The following is a 14,943-nucleotide window of genomic DNA, read 5'->3' as shown; positions in this document are numbered from 1 at the left end:
GAAGTAATTACAATTTATTTCACTAAAATAATTAATCTGTGTCCAACCATGCCTCCTATTTTATTTATTTTTATTTTTTTATGCCTCCTATTTTAAAAAAAGATACTGTGCTTATATACCATATGACAAATTATGTAACTTGTCCAAGTTAGAAATAGGTCTTGACCCCCAAATCCATGTGTTCAACCACTACGCTTACTTACTGCCCATTCTCATTCAATTTAGATGCTAATATTTCATTATTTTATCTATACCTCAAATATTACATTAATCAGGTTTATTGCAGGAATAGAAATCTCTAAGTATAGGCATTCTTCTGCGCTATTGATAAATGAGAGCTGGGCAACAAATGTATTTATGAACTAGTGCATTTATATGGAAAACGAGTATACAGTATTTACTGCAAGAGAAAGTTGTATTTTCTCTGCAAAGTTAGGTCACAGAAGGGAGAACAGGACTCACACATAATTCTGGAGGGATTGAAACTGAACAGTAAATGAGCATTTGGGTCAATACACATTGTTAACAAATAGCATTCGCTAGCATTCATGATTTGGGAAAGCTATCTCCAAGGCTGGATTAATGTGAGTTTATTTTGCTTTGCCCCCTCGGTGCAAGTGTGGGACAATCAACTGACCTTTTCAGTTTATCAGTTTAATGAAAGTCACCTCTCAGCCTTCTCATCTTTAAGTTTGATAATAATGAAAAATAAAGCCCAACCAGATTGTTTTGACCTTTTCTCCTAGGCACTGTTTTCCCATTAGCATTATTACTTTCCTCAGTAAAATGGAAGTGAAATGCATGTGTATCATATTTCATAAACAAGACAAAATTCTGACACATTATCAGCAGTTTATGTTTTTTAAAGAGGAAAACCATATGCTGTAAAATGTGTGCTGCACTATCTGGAGTTCTTAATAGAAATTCCAGAAGGTCGAGAGATCTCTGCAAAGTTACTATACATCCATAGGGGAACTAATTGCCTGTCTTCTGACAAAACCCCAATGAGACCTGACTCCTGGACAGCTGAGCCCAGAGTCCTGCCACTCACCTCCATTTCTGAGACTTTCTTTCTCGTGCTCGCTGGAGGCCAGTGCTGGGTAGCTCAAGCCAGAGCCAGGGTTGTGAGTCAGGATCACTACTGAGCTCTTCGTTTACCCCAGTTCTCCTACAAAATGAAATCCCTGTGTTTGGCCTCCTATCACTGTATTGTGTTGCTCTTGGTGATTTTGCTTTATTATTATTGTTGCTATTTATACTTAGAATTCTTTCTTAGCTTTTAAATCTAGTTTGGATTTGAGATCCACAATAAATTATATTATTTAAAGATGAAAAATATAGATATTCTTACAACAGCTTGGTTCAGTTTTCAGACTTATCCAGCTCTTTGACTTTATTCAGAAACTAACAATTCTGATTGGCCTTCACTTTTTAAAAAGTGAGGAACCTGTTCCAGTTTACTTGGATTTGGATATGCTCTATGTTGGGATGAGGAAGCAGTCCTTACTGAAAGAGGTGGTATGCGTTTTTCTACAAAGTTAGATGAAATTTGTACTTTTCCCTTGGCCGAGTACACATTCTGAATAAACAAAGATATTCTCCGGTTCCTAAGGATAAGGAATGAGGACTATGCCTCTCTCCTGGCTTTCCCACAAGATCTCCCTGGTGATTACTGGCACAGACTGAGAAGTTGTGTGGGATGATATAGAAAGAAGCTAACTAACAATTCTTGAAAACCTACTATGTGCCTACTGTGCTTAATATATATTTGCCTCGTCTCATTTAATTTTCTTGACAATCCCATAAGGTGGGGCGCCTGGTGGCTCAGTGGGTTAAGCGTCTGCCTTCTGTTCAGGTCATGATCCCGGGGTCCTGGGATCAAGCCCCACGTCCTGCTCCCTGCTCAACGGGGAGTCTGCTTCTCCCTCTCCTTCTGCGCCCCCCCCCCACTCGCCCTCTCTCTCTCAAATAAATAGTAAAATAAAGTCTTTAAAAAAAATCCACAATCCCATGAGCCAATGACCATTTTCTTTATTGTAGAGATGAAGAAATTGAGGTCCCGAGAGATTAGGTAACTAGCCTGACATCACAGAACCAAAAGTAGCAGAGCAGAGAAGCAAACAACACTTCCTCAAATTCATGGCCGGCATCTTTCTGTGCCCCACACTGCCCATCTACAGACTCGGGTGGCTTGGGGCCCCTGAACTCCTCACTAGGACGAGGGTCTAGTCTTTGAATAAAGTCCCATGCATTTGTCTTAGGTTTAGAGACAACCAGAATATCAGAGCAGAGACTTCAGAGATCAGGCAAGCATTTGCTTAACCACTGCTTTCCTAACCTCTTCTTTCTGGCCCTTCACCTTGAACGTGGGGGAGGCACTCGTGTTCCGTGCTGATAGGGACTGAGCTTCTTTCTCAAGGCCTTGAAAGAGGCTCCATTTGTCTTTTTAGAGACAGCTGTGCACCAACAGCTATGCTGTTGTTGTTTGGAGGCCTTAGCATTCCTCATTTCAAACTGATTACTTCTTTATTATCTTAATATAACATCATTGACCATCTGGCTGATCTGAAATATGAAGGAGACTCATCCTGGACAGTAATGATTTGCAGGTGGAGCACCAAATCTATAGGGATATTCAGGGCGTTTGCTTTTAAAAAATGGGGGGGCACGCCTGGGTGGCTCAGTCGTTAAACATCTGCCTTCGCCTCAGGTCATGATCCCAGGGTCCTGGGTTCGAGCCCCACATCGGGCTCCCTGCTCAGCAGGAAGCCTGCTTCTCCCTCTCCCACTCCCCCTGCTTGTGTTCCCTCTCTCGCTGTGTCTCTCTCTGTCAAAAAATAAATAAAATCTTTAAAAAAAAAATGATTATTTTTTTCTAACCTGTGCTAACTATGCCTTTATCCTTATTGAGAGAATTCCATCATTTTAATAATTTGGTACTGTTTTGCTGGTAAGTTCAGAGATAATGTAAAAAGGAAGTGTATTTTTTTCCTTTTTATGGATTAAAAAAAGTTCAGAATTTTCATTTGCACTTTATCCTTTCTTATTGTTTCTAAGCTGCAAGCAAAATGTCATTTGATTTAAATCGGCATTCAGCACATTTCTTTGAGAGAGGGAGCACATATTGTGATTTTTGGATATACTGAGTAGACTTCTTCCCACAACAAGTTTGTGCTTTGAATGTGAGCAGCTAGTTAGACTCTGGAGCGAGCAGTGGGCACTTCAGGATTCTTTGTCAGCAGGCACCAAAATGCTTATGAAAGAACTTTCTGTCTGAGTGTTTAGATACCCCTTCTCTCTAGGGGTACAATTGTATGCTCTGGGCCTAGATATCCATTATGTAGTTTCATAGTTTATTTATTAAATGTCTGTCACATGCCAAGCACAGAATTGTCTTCTATACATTATCACATCTCATTAATCCTCACAACGATCCCATGAAATAGTTATGGAATACATATATAATATTCTCTCTTCTTTTCAGATAAGGAGGCTGAATTTCAGATAGATCAGTTTCCCAGTGGTTACACAGCTAGTGCCTAATGATTGCAGGGCTTGCCAGCTGTCTGCCTTTATTTATTTATTTATTTATTTATTTATTTATTTATTTGAGAGAGAGCGCGAGAGCACAAGCAGGGGGATGAGGCAGAGGGAGAGGGAGAAGAAGGCTCCCCGCTGAGCAGGGAACCTGATGTGGGGCTCGATCCCAGGACTCTGGGATCATGACCTGAGCCAAAGGCAGACGCTTAACGACTGAGCCACCCAGGTGCCCCTGTCTGCCTTTTTCATCTGTAACAGCTTGCCTAGGAGTGAACTAGCTGGAGTTTTAGGAGATGAAGCTGGGAAAGTGATGGAGGGCTTTGAACTTTATTCTAAGTGACATACCAAGCTTTGGGTTCATTTATTCATTCAGTACCTATTTAATGGACACCTAATGTGTGCCAAACAGGCTGGGCACTAGGGGCATCATAGGGAACCAAGAAAGATAAACCCCTGCCTTCTGGGAGCTTACATTCTGGCTATGGGAGGTTTTGAACAGAGAAATGACACGATCCAGTTTCACTCTTACAAGGTTCCTCTGGCTGCAGGGGTGAGAGACTGCTGCAGAGGGAGCAGGTAGGGGGTGACGGCAGCCCGGACAAAAGACAGTGGGGTTTGTACCCCAGTGCTAGCACAGCTGAGAAGCTGGCTTCTAGATGGACTTAGGAGAAAGCATCAAGGGGATTTTCTGAGCAATTCGATACCAAAATTTCTCACCCAGGCTTTAATGAGAACTCAGGTCCGCCTACATCCTAAACCTGTGCTCAGACATAGTCACTCAAAAATGGTTCTAGATGTGCCAGATCTGCCAACAACTTTAATAACTTCCAAGCTACAAATTTGTATTTCCCAAGTGAACAAAATCGTCACCAAGCTGTTTGTGAAGTAATAAGGTAAGTAAAATGTCATCTGCATTGCATTTGTTTTCATTGACCTTAAGTGAATAACCTTGTATTTCCAAATAGTAGAAGAAATGACCATGGGTAGCCATAAACATCGCCTCTGCTTGGCAGCCATGACGTCACCGAGGATAGCATGGGCAGCTAGCTATCCTTGTGGACTGAGACTAAGTAGCAATCCCCTACACACCTTATCTGGAAGTAGAGCCAAATGATTGGGTTTCAGTTATCATTGGAAGATTCCCTGATCTGACTAGAGTCCTGCCAACTGCATCTTCTATATGCAATCTAACATTCCACTGACCTTGGCCATCCACTGGGTTCTGCTGGGCAGGTTGTCAGTTCAGGATATGATTAGAGGCTCTCACTTCCTGGCCTGTAGGCAGCATTTGCATAACCCCTTTCTCCATTAACCTGCCCTGGAGATCAGCCCTGAGGGTACTTCTTTGCTGTGTCAGCCACCCTCTGAATCAGGCAGCAGCCTCATCAGCAAGAGGTGAATATGCATGCCTCTGATGTCCTCCTGCCTCCAGAATGCAGATGAGGGGCCTCGCCATTTCCTAAAAAATTTAAAATCAACTGAAGGATCACTTATTTTATTATTTTTTCCAGGGCTGCGACCAAAGAGGACTCTGCGTTTGGTGCTCTGGACTGCAGAGGAACAAGGTGGAATCGGTGGCTTCCAGTATTACCAGTTACACAAGGTAAGAAAGTAGCCATGGGTCTCTGGGCATTTGCATGTGTAATTAAGGTGAATAACCCAAAAGCAACCTTGCTTCCTTCTTTTGTCCTGAAGACTCTCAACAATACTTTTTGGTAGGCTGACCCCAGCCAACACCCCTTGCAGAAGCCTTCTTCATCGGGTCCCATAGCAGAGAATGCACTGGTGAACTAGGGGGTGGAGCTGAGGGCATCTCTATTTCTACATCAGTGTGTGACCTGAGAAAAATCCCAGCTGCCATGCCATTTTCTTAAAGTCTCTCTGGTTCTGCTATACTCTTACATGCCAGAGAAATAGTAATAGGTAAGCATTCCCTCTGCCCCTGGAGCCCTCTCCCATACTTTAATGCCCTAAGTCGTCCTGGAAGCACTATGGTAATTGAGAACCAAGTCCTGGGGCCTTGCGTCAGCAGGAGCCCTGATAATGGCAGTAGGAATGGCGGCAGCTCAGACCTGGCCATGTGGAGGACGGCTTGGGTTGAGACTGACTTTAGTAAGACAAAAGTGAAGCTTGAGGCAAGAAGGTGATAGCAGAAGATCATGATTAGAAATACAAGACCACGTTTAAGACTGGGGACAGGGAGACTAATGTCGACAACCACCTTTGAGGAGGGCAAAGTGTACAAGCTCAGAGATACTCTGGAGCAAATCAAATGTTAGTTCAAAGAGAAATTCCCAAATCAAGGCATATGCTGCTGAGCAGTGATGGTTGGGCGGAGGAGCAGGGTCTGGCCTGCTGCTGCGGGATTGTTTGTCCTGCATTTCAGATTAGAAGGAACAGATCTGCAGGCTTCCATTATCAAAATCAGAGAGGTTTGTTTTTTTTCAATTGTGTTTGTATCCTTTTGGATCATTTACAGAGTCGGTCTCTATGACCCTATTTCAGTGAGTTAGAGCTTAAGAGTAATGAGCTCAGGGGCATGAATTTGACCACTGAGCATAGTTATGTACTGTACAAAGGAAAACCATACTTTATGCTCAACTCTTCTACCTCTTCAGTTCTTTTGGCCTCAAGTGATCCTGGGGAATAAGACTATTCCAGATAAGTGTCCTGTGGTTGGTGGGTCAGTAGCATCAGCTCCTATATGTTGCGGTGGACTAGAACATCAGAGGAGATCTATTCTAGATTCAGCAACCTTCATTTAATATTTCTGACCACCTATTATGCTTCATATTAGGCTCTAGGTTTAGTGTCATTTAACGATTCACCCTAACCTTACCAAGACTCCAATCTAAAGGACACCAACCACTGAACTTCAATTATACTATAATGTGTGAAGTGTTCTGATAAAGTATTGACGGCAGAGACAGGAAGCTCGCCTAACCTGGCCTGGGAGAACAGTCAGGATAGGCTACATGGAAGAAATGATGCCGAAGCAGAGACTTGAGGACTGAATAGAAGTAAGCTAAGGAAAAGGAGTTGTCGGAGAATTGGGTAGCGGGAACTGTACCTGCAAAGGCCGGAGGTAAAGTGAGCACAGCACCCTGAGGAGACTGAAGGGGTTCAGAGTGGCTGGTGCACTGAACACAAGCTGCAGAGCGTAGGAGGTCAACAAGAGCCTGAACAAGAAGAATATATACATCATGTTTAGAAGTTCGCACTTTATCTTGAGGCAGCAAAAGTAACTGAATTATTTTTAAGGAGGAACTTTTAGATTCTATACATCTTGGACTCTATAAAAAACAGAATACCTGAGAACTGTTTTGAAGCACATTTATTCTCGATAATATACTCTACTCCAAGGGAAAAAAAAAAATGGATTTAAACTGCAGTGGATCTGGCTTGAACTTTCCTCAACCACTGCAATTCCTTAGATCTGAAAAAAGGTTTATTCCTCTGTAAGGTTTTGAGTTTCACTGTGGCCTACCAAAATACATGAAATACGTGAAATCAGAAATGACTTGATTCTAAGCTTTTAGGAGGTTGGCAGAGAAATATATATATACGTTTTTTTCCAGAGGATGTGCAATCACATTAACAGAACTGGTTTATCTTGACAATATCCATGTTGCCGCTATACAAGAATCTATACATTGGTAGCTGGTCTGCTTTGCATTTTCAGGAATGGAAAGAGATTCCAGAAAAGGAAGTATAGGCTTTTTACTTTTAGATAGTTCTTTATCTCACCTTTAAAAAAACATTCTGCATGTTTTATACGAGACAGCCGATCTCAAAAGACTTACTCTGTATTCTCATGTTTCACATACTGGATGAAGCATTGTCAAGAGCATCACCACTTCTGGGGTGGCTGAGTTTACCTTTAAGTACATATAATAAGCAAGGACCAAGCCAGGGAGGACAAATAAGATTGTCTTTAAACTTCTCTATAGCACTTTTTAATGCCAAAAAATAGCAAACAATGTCCAGTTCACTCCAGCCGCAACAAATTGATCCTCTAACTAAGGTTGTGATAGCTGCTGAAATGAATAAGCCCTACAATTCCAGTGGTTCAGCATAATAGAGAGTTATTTCTTGCTCATTTACCATCCAGCCTCCAGGAGGGCTTGCTCCACATAGTCATTCAGGGGTCCAGGCTGATAGACTTTTCAGCAACATGGCTCCCAATGTTGCCTTGAGCATCAATATCCAGCTGGCAGCCAGAGGGAGAGTGGAAAGGTTTTATGAGACAGTTCTGGAAATGGATGTGGAAAGGCAAAGAGAGAGTTTATGTTTGCTTAACTGAAGTCTGAAAGGATCTTTATCGTCCACTAACCATGGTTACCTCTAAAAGAAAACTAGGACTAGGTGGATATAATAAGTTATATAACTGTATTGTTTTAATTCTTGTGAAGTAAAAATAATGAAAGAAAACAATTAAATAGAAGAACAGGGGCATCAGGAAACATTTGCTTGATGGAAGTTTCTATTTCATATTAAAAGCAATGCCATATCTTATAAACCACAAATGGCAGACAAGGGAATATATCCTTCCTCCTCCCGCAAGTATACCTGCCAAAACACTTGAAGTACAAGCATAGAATGGTACCACATCTGAACTTTCCAAGCCTTTGTGTTTTGCCTTCTCCCTTCAAATAAGAAACTAAATACACCACTGGCTATCAGGAGAACTGGTTCTGACCTTTGTTCTGCCACTAAGTAAATATGAGGTCCTCTGGCCTCTCAGACACAGAGTTTTCCTCAACTCAACTTATTAAAGTTTATCTTCCCCTCCCAACCCTCATGATGTAGAGAGAATCTCATATAATAATTATGCTTTGCTCTATTGAGAACAAAGTTGTAATATTATTTACAATTAAAATGTACAATTAAGCATGCCATTCTAAGATCTAGTATTATTATCTGTGAGGGAAAAAAGGCAATATTATCTTCAGCAGTACAACTATAGATCAGTAAACTATTATTAAAAATTTACCCTACAACAGACACTCCAGCCTGAAAGAAGTACAGTCATCATCTCTGTCACACTTGCCCCTCCTTCTCTATTGTTTCTATTAATGACAGCCTCATCCTCCCTCCCACCAGCTATCACAATGTCACTGGAACTTTTCCTTCCTTCCTCTTCCTTGTGACCCACATCTAATAAATGGTAAAGCTCCATTGATTCTGTATTCTGTCACTCTTGGTGAACCCTTCATTTCTATGTCCCCTGTCTTTTCTGTAGTTCAGGCTTTCCATTATACCTACCATATCAAGTCAGTCTTCCAGAAGCCCAGCTCAATTCAAATAAACCCTCTGCCTCCAAACCTTCAGTTGTTCCCCAGTGCTAAAAGAATCTAGCCCAAGCTGCTTAGCTTCTTGGTCCTTGTGGTTCTCCATGCCCTGGTTTCCCACCATCCTCCTCCATCATCCTCTAGTCTGACAAAAATGAGCAGTTCCTTATGTATCCCACACTGGCCTTTCTTCATATCATTAATCATACCATTCCTCTGCCTTGAATTCTCCTCTTTCCATCTCCTGCATGTTCTACAAGGATGAATTGAAATGCCCTCTTTCCCATAGAACATTCTCTAACTCTCCAACCCCTATTTCTGTCCTTGAAATAAATACAACACCTTATCTAGACATTTCTAAGGATGTGAAATAGTTTCTAATCTACAGGAAAGAAGGGAGGAAGGGAGGAAAGAAAGGGTGCAAGAGGGAAAAATGGAAGAAAGGGAAGATAAAATAAAAGAAGTCACAGTCTTTGGCCATAAGGATCTTACATTCTGCTTAAATACTAACTTTAAACTGACACATAAGAAATTTAGTATAACAAACAATATATAATGGGGTGCTAAATTATTTACTAAAAGTATCTTACTTTTACAAAGGACTCTATCACTGACAGGGTGCAGAGTACTGTAAAGGCTTAGCATAGCAGATGCAAAGGAGTTAAGAAGAGGGAGAAATGGCTAGGACATGTTGGTCATGAGGAAGGCTCAGGACCTAATCCTTGAGGAATACGTGGGTTTGAGTGAGTAATCAGGGAGAGAGAAAAGGGAAGGCTACTCTCCTTTATATTGATGATGACTGAGACCTGAGGCATGCCTTTGGCTCTGGTGTAGATGCTACCAAAGAGGAGCGGAACTTTTATTTGGGGAGAACCTATTTTGGTGATTGTAAAAATAAGGGATTTGAACTTTCAAAATAATATTCCTAGCATTTTTATGGTACAGTTATGGTTATTAGTGATCTATATCAGTAAGGGACTAATAATCTGTGGCCCTCAGGCCAAATCCAGCCTGCCACCTGTTTATGTACAGACCTCAGGCTAAGACTGTTTTTTACATCATTAGCTGACTGTGCAACAGAGATTATGTGCCTGCAAAACCTAAAATATTAAACATCTGACCCTTTACAAAAAAGTCTGATGACCCTTAATCTATATGACAAAAAGCATAAAATATTTTCATGCTGTTATTTCCGTATAACAATTTCTTTATGGCTTTTTATGACTTAAGTGATAATTTTATTAATTTTGCTTGGAGCCAATTAAATATTCTCCAGGAAGATATTATCATAATACCATAAATGTACATATACTATCCTTTGTTATATGCATTCTTATTAGGTATTTCTTTAATAGTAAAGTTGGCTATACTTACATGGCATCATATGGATAAAAACAGGATGCAGAAAATTACTATTCCTTCTTTTTGTTACTCTGAATGTATTCCTTCTTCCTCTCCACGTGATCTTTTCAACAGTGGAAGTTCTATAAAGGCTATTTTAATGGACACATGTTGCTAAACTTTTGTGGGAATAAAATTAAAATTAACTATCCTTTTCTTAGTAAATACATCTTCATTTACAATTTACTTTATTAATATAGTCATAGAAAAATATAAAATAAAGTGATTTAAAATTATAGGAGGAAACTTATTGCCAAGCTAATTTTCAAAATTTTATTCAGATTAATAGTTATCTTTACTTCATAATTATGCTTTTTAATGAAATATTAGCCAAATTATTATAATAATTGCTAGCCTTACTAAATTGTTGTGAAATATGTCAGGCTATTTGTGGTTTGTGTATACATTTTGAAACTCATATGCAACTCTATTATAATAAGTCTGAAACACTCTTCAAGAAAACAAACTTTGGCTCAAAAAGGTCTATAAGCGTTTTGGAGTCAGTAACTAGGTAAAATAATTCAACCAGAAAATGAATTTTTTATTATATTTTGGAGTCATCTAGAATAGAAATAATCCTGAGGGTTCGTCCAGCATGCCTATATTGTTATAGGCATAACAGAAAGTCATATAGCAGAAAGTCCTATAAAGGATGTATACATATTTTTCTCTTTAAAAAAAATGCTACTTCACATATTTTGATAAGTTGTAAAATGTTCTCTTCCAGATCTAAAGTTCTTTGCACTTTCTTTGTTCACATTGGCACAGGGACTTGAGAATTATTTATGTGTATATTGCTTGTGCTTTATGTAATTGATTTTTGGAAGTAACACGTTTTTCATGCTAACAGTGTTTTTCTGAGGTATAATAAGCATTCGGTAATAAAATGCACAGATCTTAAGTATATAGCTCAATATATTTGGCAAATGTGTACCCCTGTGTAATCATCACACAGATCAAGATATAGAACATTCCAGTTCCCTAGGAAACTTCCCTTTCAGATCAACCTCTGACTCCACCAAAGGTAACTATTAACGCTGACTTTTATCACCACAGATTGGTTGTGCCTGTTCTTGAATTTCATATAAATGAAATCATACAGTATGTACTCTTGAGTCTGGCTTCTTGCACTAAACAGTATGATATTGCGATCCATCCATGTTGGTACATTCATAGTAGTTCGTCCCTTTCTATCACAGAGAGTTTTCTATGGTATCAATAGTCCACAGCATCTTTATCCGTTCTCCTGTTGATGGCCATTTGGGTTGTTTCTAGTTTTGGGTATTATAAATAAGGCTCCTGTGAACACTTTTGTGCAAATTTTTTGGTGGACATATGCATTTCGTTTCTTTTCTAGAAGTAGAATTGCTGTGTCACATGATAGTTGTGTGTCTAACTAGATGCAGCCGAAGAGGTGGGAGGCTGTACTATTCTACATCCTCGCCAGCAATCTTTGAGAGTCCTCGTTGTTCCCCATCCCCCCCAATACATTATATTGTTAGACTTTTTTTCTGGCCATGCTTGTGGGAGTAATATTTTTATGTTTTTCAAGGTACAGTTCTGAAGAGTCCCAAGGAAAGTCCTGCCTCCACTTCTAATGGTCAGTGTGCTCTCACTCTTGCCTGCTTTCTTGCCTTTAAGATTGTCACCTGCATTCTGTGTTCTGCCTTATGATTTAAAGGAGGCCCAAGGCCTTTTTATCCTGCATGAGGTTTGTGGGGCTGTTAATGGTTGGAGTGACCTTACTTCATTTCGGAGAAACCCCTTGGAAGAGCAGGCCATAGAAGTGCCATCCTGTTCAAAGCTAAAGCTGACTCCCAGGAGCACAGATTTCACATGGAGGCAGGGGGCTTTTGGGACTCAATGGAGGCAAAAGGGGGCCTGAGGCAAGAATGATCCCTAAAAAGTTGAGGGAGGGAAATTTCTCTAATGCCCAGAGCATAGGTTATTCTACAAAAGGGGGGAGAAAGATGGCATAGGATGCCTTTGTGTTATTCTTTATTGATGAAATTATTATTTGTTAAAAATATGAACTTCTTTATTGGTTGAATTCAGCTTGCATTCACTAAGAAGGAAATGTCACCACCTATAGAAGGATATTATTGTGCTCTAGTAATTTTTAAGAGTTCACTTGTAAGAGTGGAATTTAACTTTGGAATTAGAAAATATTATAGATGATTTTATTTAATTTTCAAATCAGTGAATAAAATGAGTGTTGTCCAGATGCCATTCGCCTAATCTGCTTTTCATGAGAACCATGTTACTTTCTTCTCTACTCTTGGAAGGAGAGCATAATGTCATTTCTCATGTCCCAAAATGTACAAAAGAGGAAAAAACATCCTAGAAGAGTTTCAACTATTTTGCTGACATTTTTTAATCTTTCTCATTTTAAGCAAAAATATCTGTCATAATTATAATGAGTAAGGTAATCTAGCTTTGAAAAAGCCTCATTACACAAAGTAATCAAATAAAATAGATTGATATGTTCTGTTCTGGCATAAAAATATTTTAACCTTTTCCTGATTTATTGCACAAACTACTGGCAATTGAATTACAGGGATTATGAACACTGCTGTGTTCTGGTAATCATTAATTAGGGCAATATTTTAAATAGGCTTTATTAAATGAGGGATGAGATATATGATCATTCTAAATGCATCCGTTTACCCTAACTCTCGCCAACTCTAAAGCAGAAAAAGTTGAAATGAATGTGTGTAATGTTTTGTCGGAATTTCTTGTGTTGTCATGCTGAGGAACAAAATGTCCTCTTATGTAAAAATACAAAAATCCTAGCTTCTTTTAGTAGTGGAGTTCTTGCCAGGCTCCCAACCCTCATTAGGTTCATGTTTCATTCTAAAATAAAGGGATATGGTAGAAATGCTTATGGGACTTCTTTATGTTATCTGTGCAAATGGGTTTACTTAGACATTCTTATTGCACCGGCCCTATTGCCTCTCTGTAAAGGGATAGCTAGGGTGCTGCTGCCAGAGTGGGAACAGTTTTGTGCTCATCTGCAGCTCTGGTTATAAAAATAATAGACTTGATATACCCATTCAGCATAATTGTGTCTGGACCGTGTCTCCAGTGTGGCCTTTCTTTCATCGTTAATGTCCCGTGCAGTATAGACGTGCTAATCAGAGGTTATTGTCTCAATCGTTACTGCTGGGTTTTTATGCATCCTGTGTTTTTCTTTCAGCGCCTAGATATTTGCATTAGTTGGTCAAGCACATCCCAAAATTGGTTTAAATTTCATTTATCCCAGTGCATTGTTGGTCTGGAGCCCCTTGTAGTTCCAACATTCACACAATTTCTACAGCACACCTGGGAGCTCTTTGGGGTCTTATTAGAATTTATGAATTAGTTTTCTTTTTTTTTTTTTTTTTTAGTAAAGGGAAAGGGCTGTCTTTTGTATTTGTTTGCGTTCTCCTAGGTAGAATTCCCTTATGACTGTGGGGCTTCAGAGTCCTCTGTATGTATGGTATTTATGTAGAGACACATGTCAGCCTGGGCAGAAGTATCAAAATATTCCCTTTGATATTAGGGAATTGCATTATGTCACCTTGTGAATGAACGTGAGTAGGCTTTGACTCCCCTCTTTCCTTTATCTCTTTAGAAAGGATCCTTCTTGGCTGGTTTTTGTTATTTTTTTCCATATGGGACAAAAGGAATAGTCTAAAGTAAAAAGACTGGCTGTGACAACTAGAATGGTATCTTTCCATAATCATTGGATGGCAGGACTTTGCCTACAGTCACGGGGCAGTATTTATCCCGTAATGCCTTATGGTTTCAGATCACAGTGAGGTTTGGTTTGAGCGTTGGTTGGAGCTCTATACGTGTAAATAATGGTATCCTTATCCTGACTGCTCTGCTACCATCCGAAACCCAAATAACGCAACTACACTTTTAATGTTGGTTCTGGGAACATTGTGCCCAAACACTGAGGTCTATTGTGACTTATCGTGGCTGGCATCTTATCTCACTTATTCTGCATTCCTGAAAGCATGAAGAAGGACTTCAGTTTGCATCCAGCCTCTTTTACCAGCTTACTAGAGGTTGCCAACTAGGCACAAATAGTTTCTGCCTCAGTGCCTTCCTATTGCCAACTGGGTCGTGATCTGACCCAGAAGGACCCACAGCATATTTGGTGCATGAGCTTTCTAAGGAAATCAGCTTGGCACACCAGGACACACAAATCTGAACTGAAGTGTCATGCCTTAGGCTCACAAGTGACCTACATGGGTCAGAGCCTTTGGAACTAAATTGTCCCATCACGTGTGCTTGGGACTTACTAAGTTACAGAGTCAGCAAACCACTTTTGAGTCACCAGCACTATTTTAACTTGCCCGGGACTGTCTTCTTCCCTTCGTCTTCTAAACCAAGGTTGGCAAGTTTTTCCTTAAAGGCCCAAATAGTAAATATTTTAGGTTTTCAAGCCATATGGCCTCTCTACTTAACTATGATCTTGTAGTGCAAAAGCTGTCATGGACAGTACTAGACAAGTGAGTGTGGCTATTTCAATCAAACCTGAAATTTAAAAAACACCACCAGTAAGCAGCAGGTCAGATTTGGCATGCTGGTTACATTTCTGACTCCTGTTTTAAACCCTTATGGGGAAGAAGTTTAGGAAACTTCCTTCTGAAACCTTTGCCACCAATCTCACAGTCTTACCTTTTGGTGGAAGGGCTCTATAGCACATAATGGAATTCTCACA

General features: G+C 39.9%; 1 protein-coding gene across 6 annotated transcripts in view; it reads left to right on the top strand.

Annotated features, from left to right (window-relative positions):
• The window catches only part of CPQ (carboxypeptidase Q), a 448,086-nt gene that overhangs the window by 332,377 nt on the left and 100,766 nt on the right, over window positions 1–14,943 (top strand). For all 6 annotated transcript variants that reach the window (XM_078072196.1, XM_078072199.1, XM_078072193.1 and 3 more), the window contains exon 6: window positions 5,052–5,143. In XM_078072196.1, coding sequence (XP_077928322.1) covers window positions 5,052–5,143 — 92 coding nt within the window. The remainder of the gene's footprint in view (window positions 1–5,051; window positions 5,144–14,943) is intronic.

Source organism: Halichoerus grypus, chromosome 5, assembly GCF_964656455.1.
Source record: "Halichoerus grypus chromosome 5, mHalGry1.hap1.1, whole genome shotgun sequence".
In the NCBI taxonomy this organism is placed as follows: domain Eukaryota; kingdom Metazoa; phylum Chordata; class Mammalia; order Carnivora; family Phocidae; genus Halichoerus; species Halichoerus grypus.
This window is presented reverse-complemented; position numbering and strand designations above follow the sequence as displayed.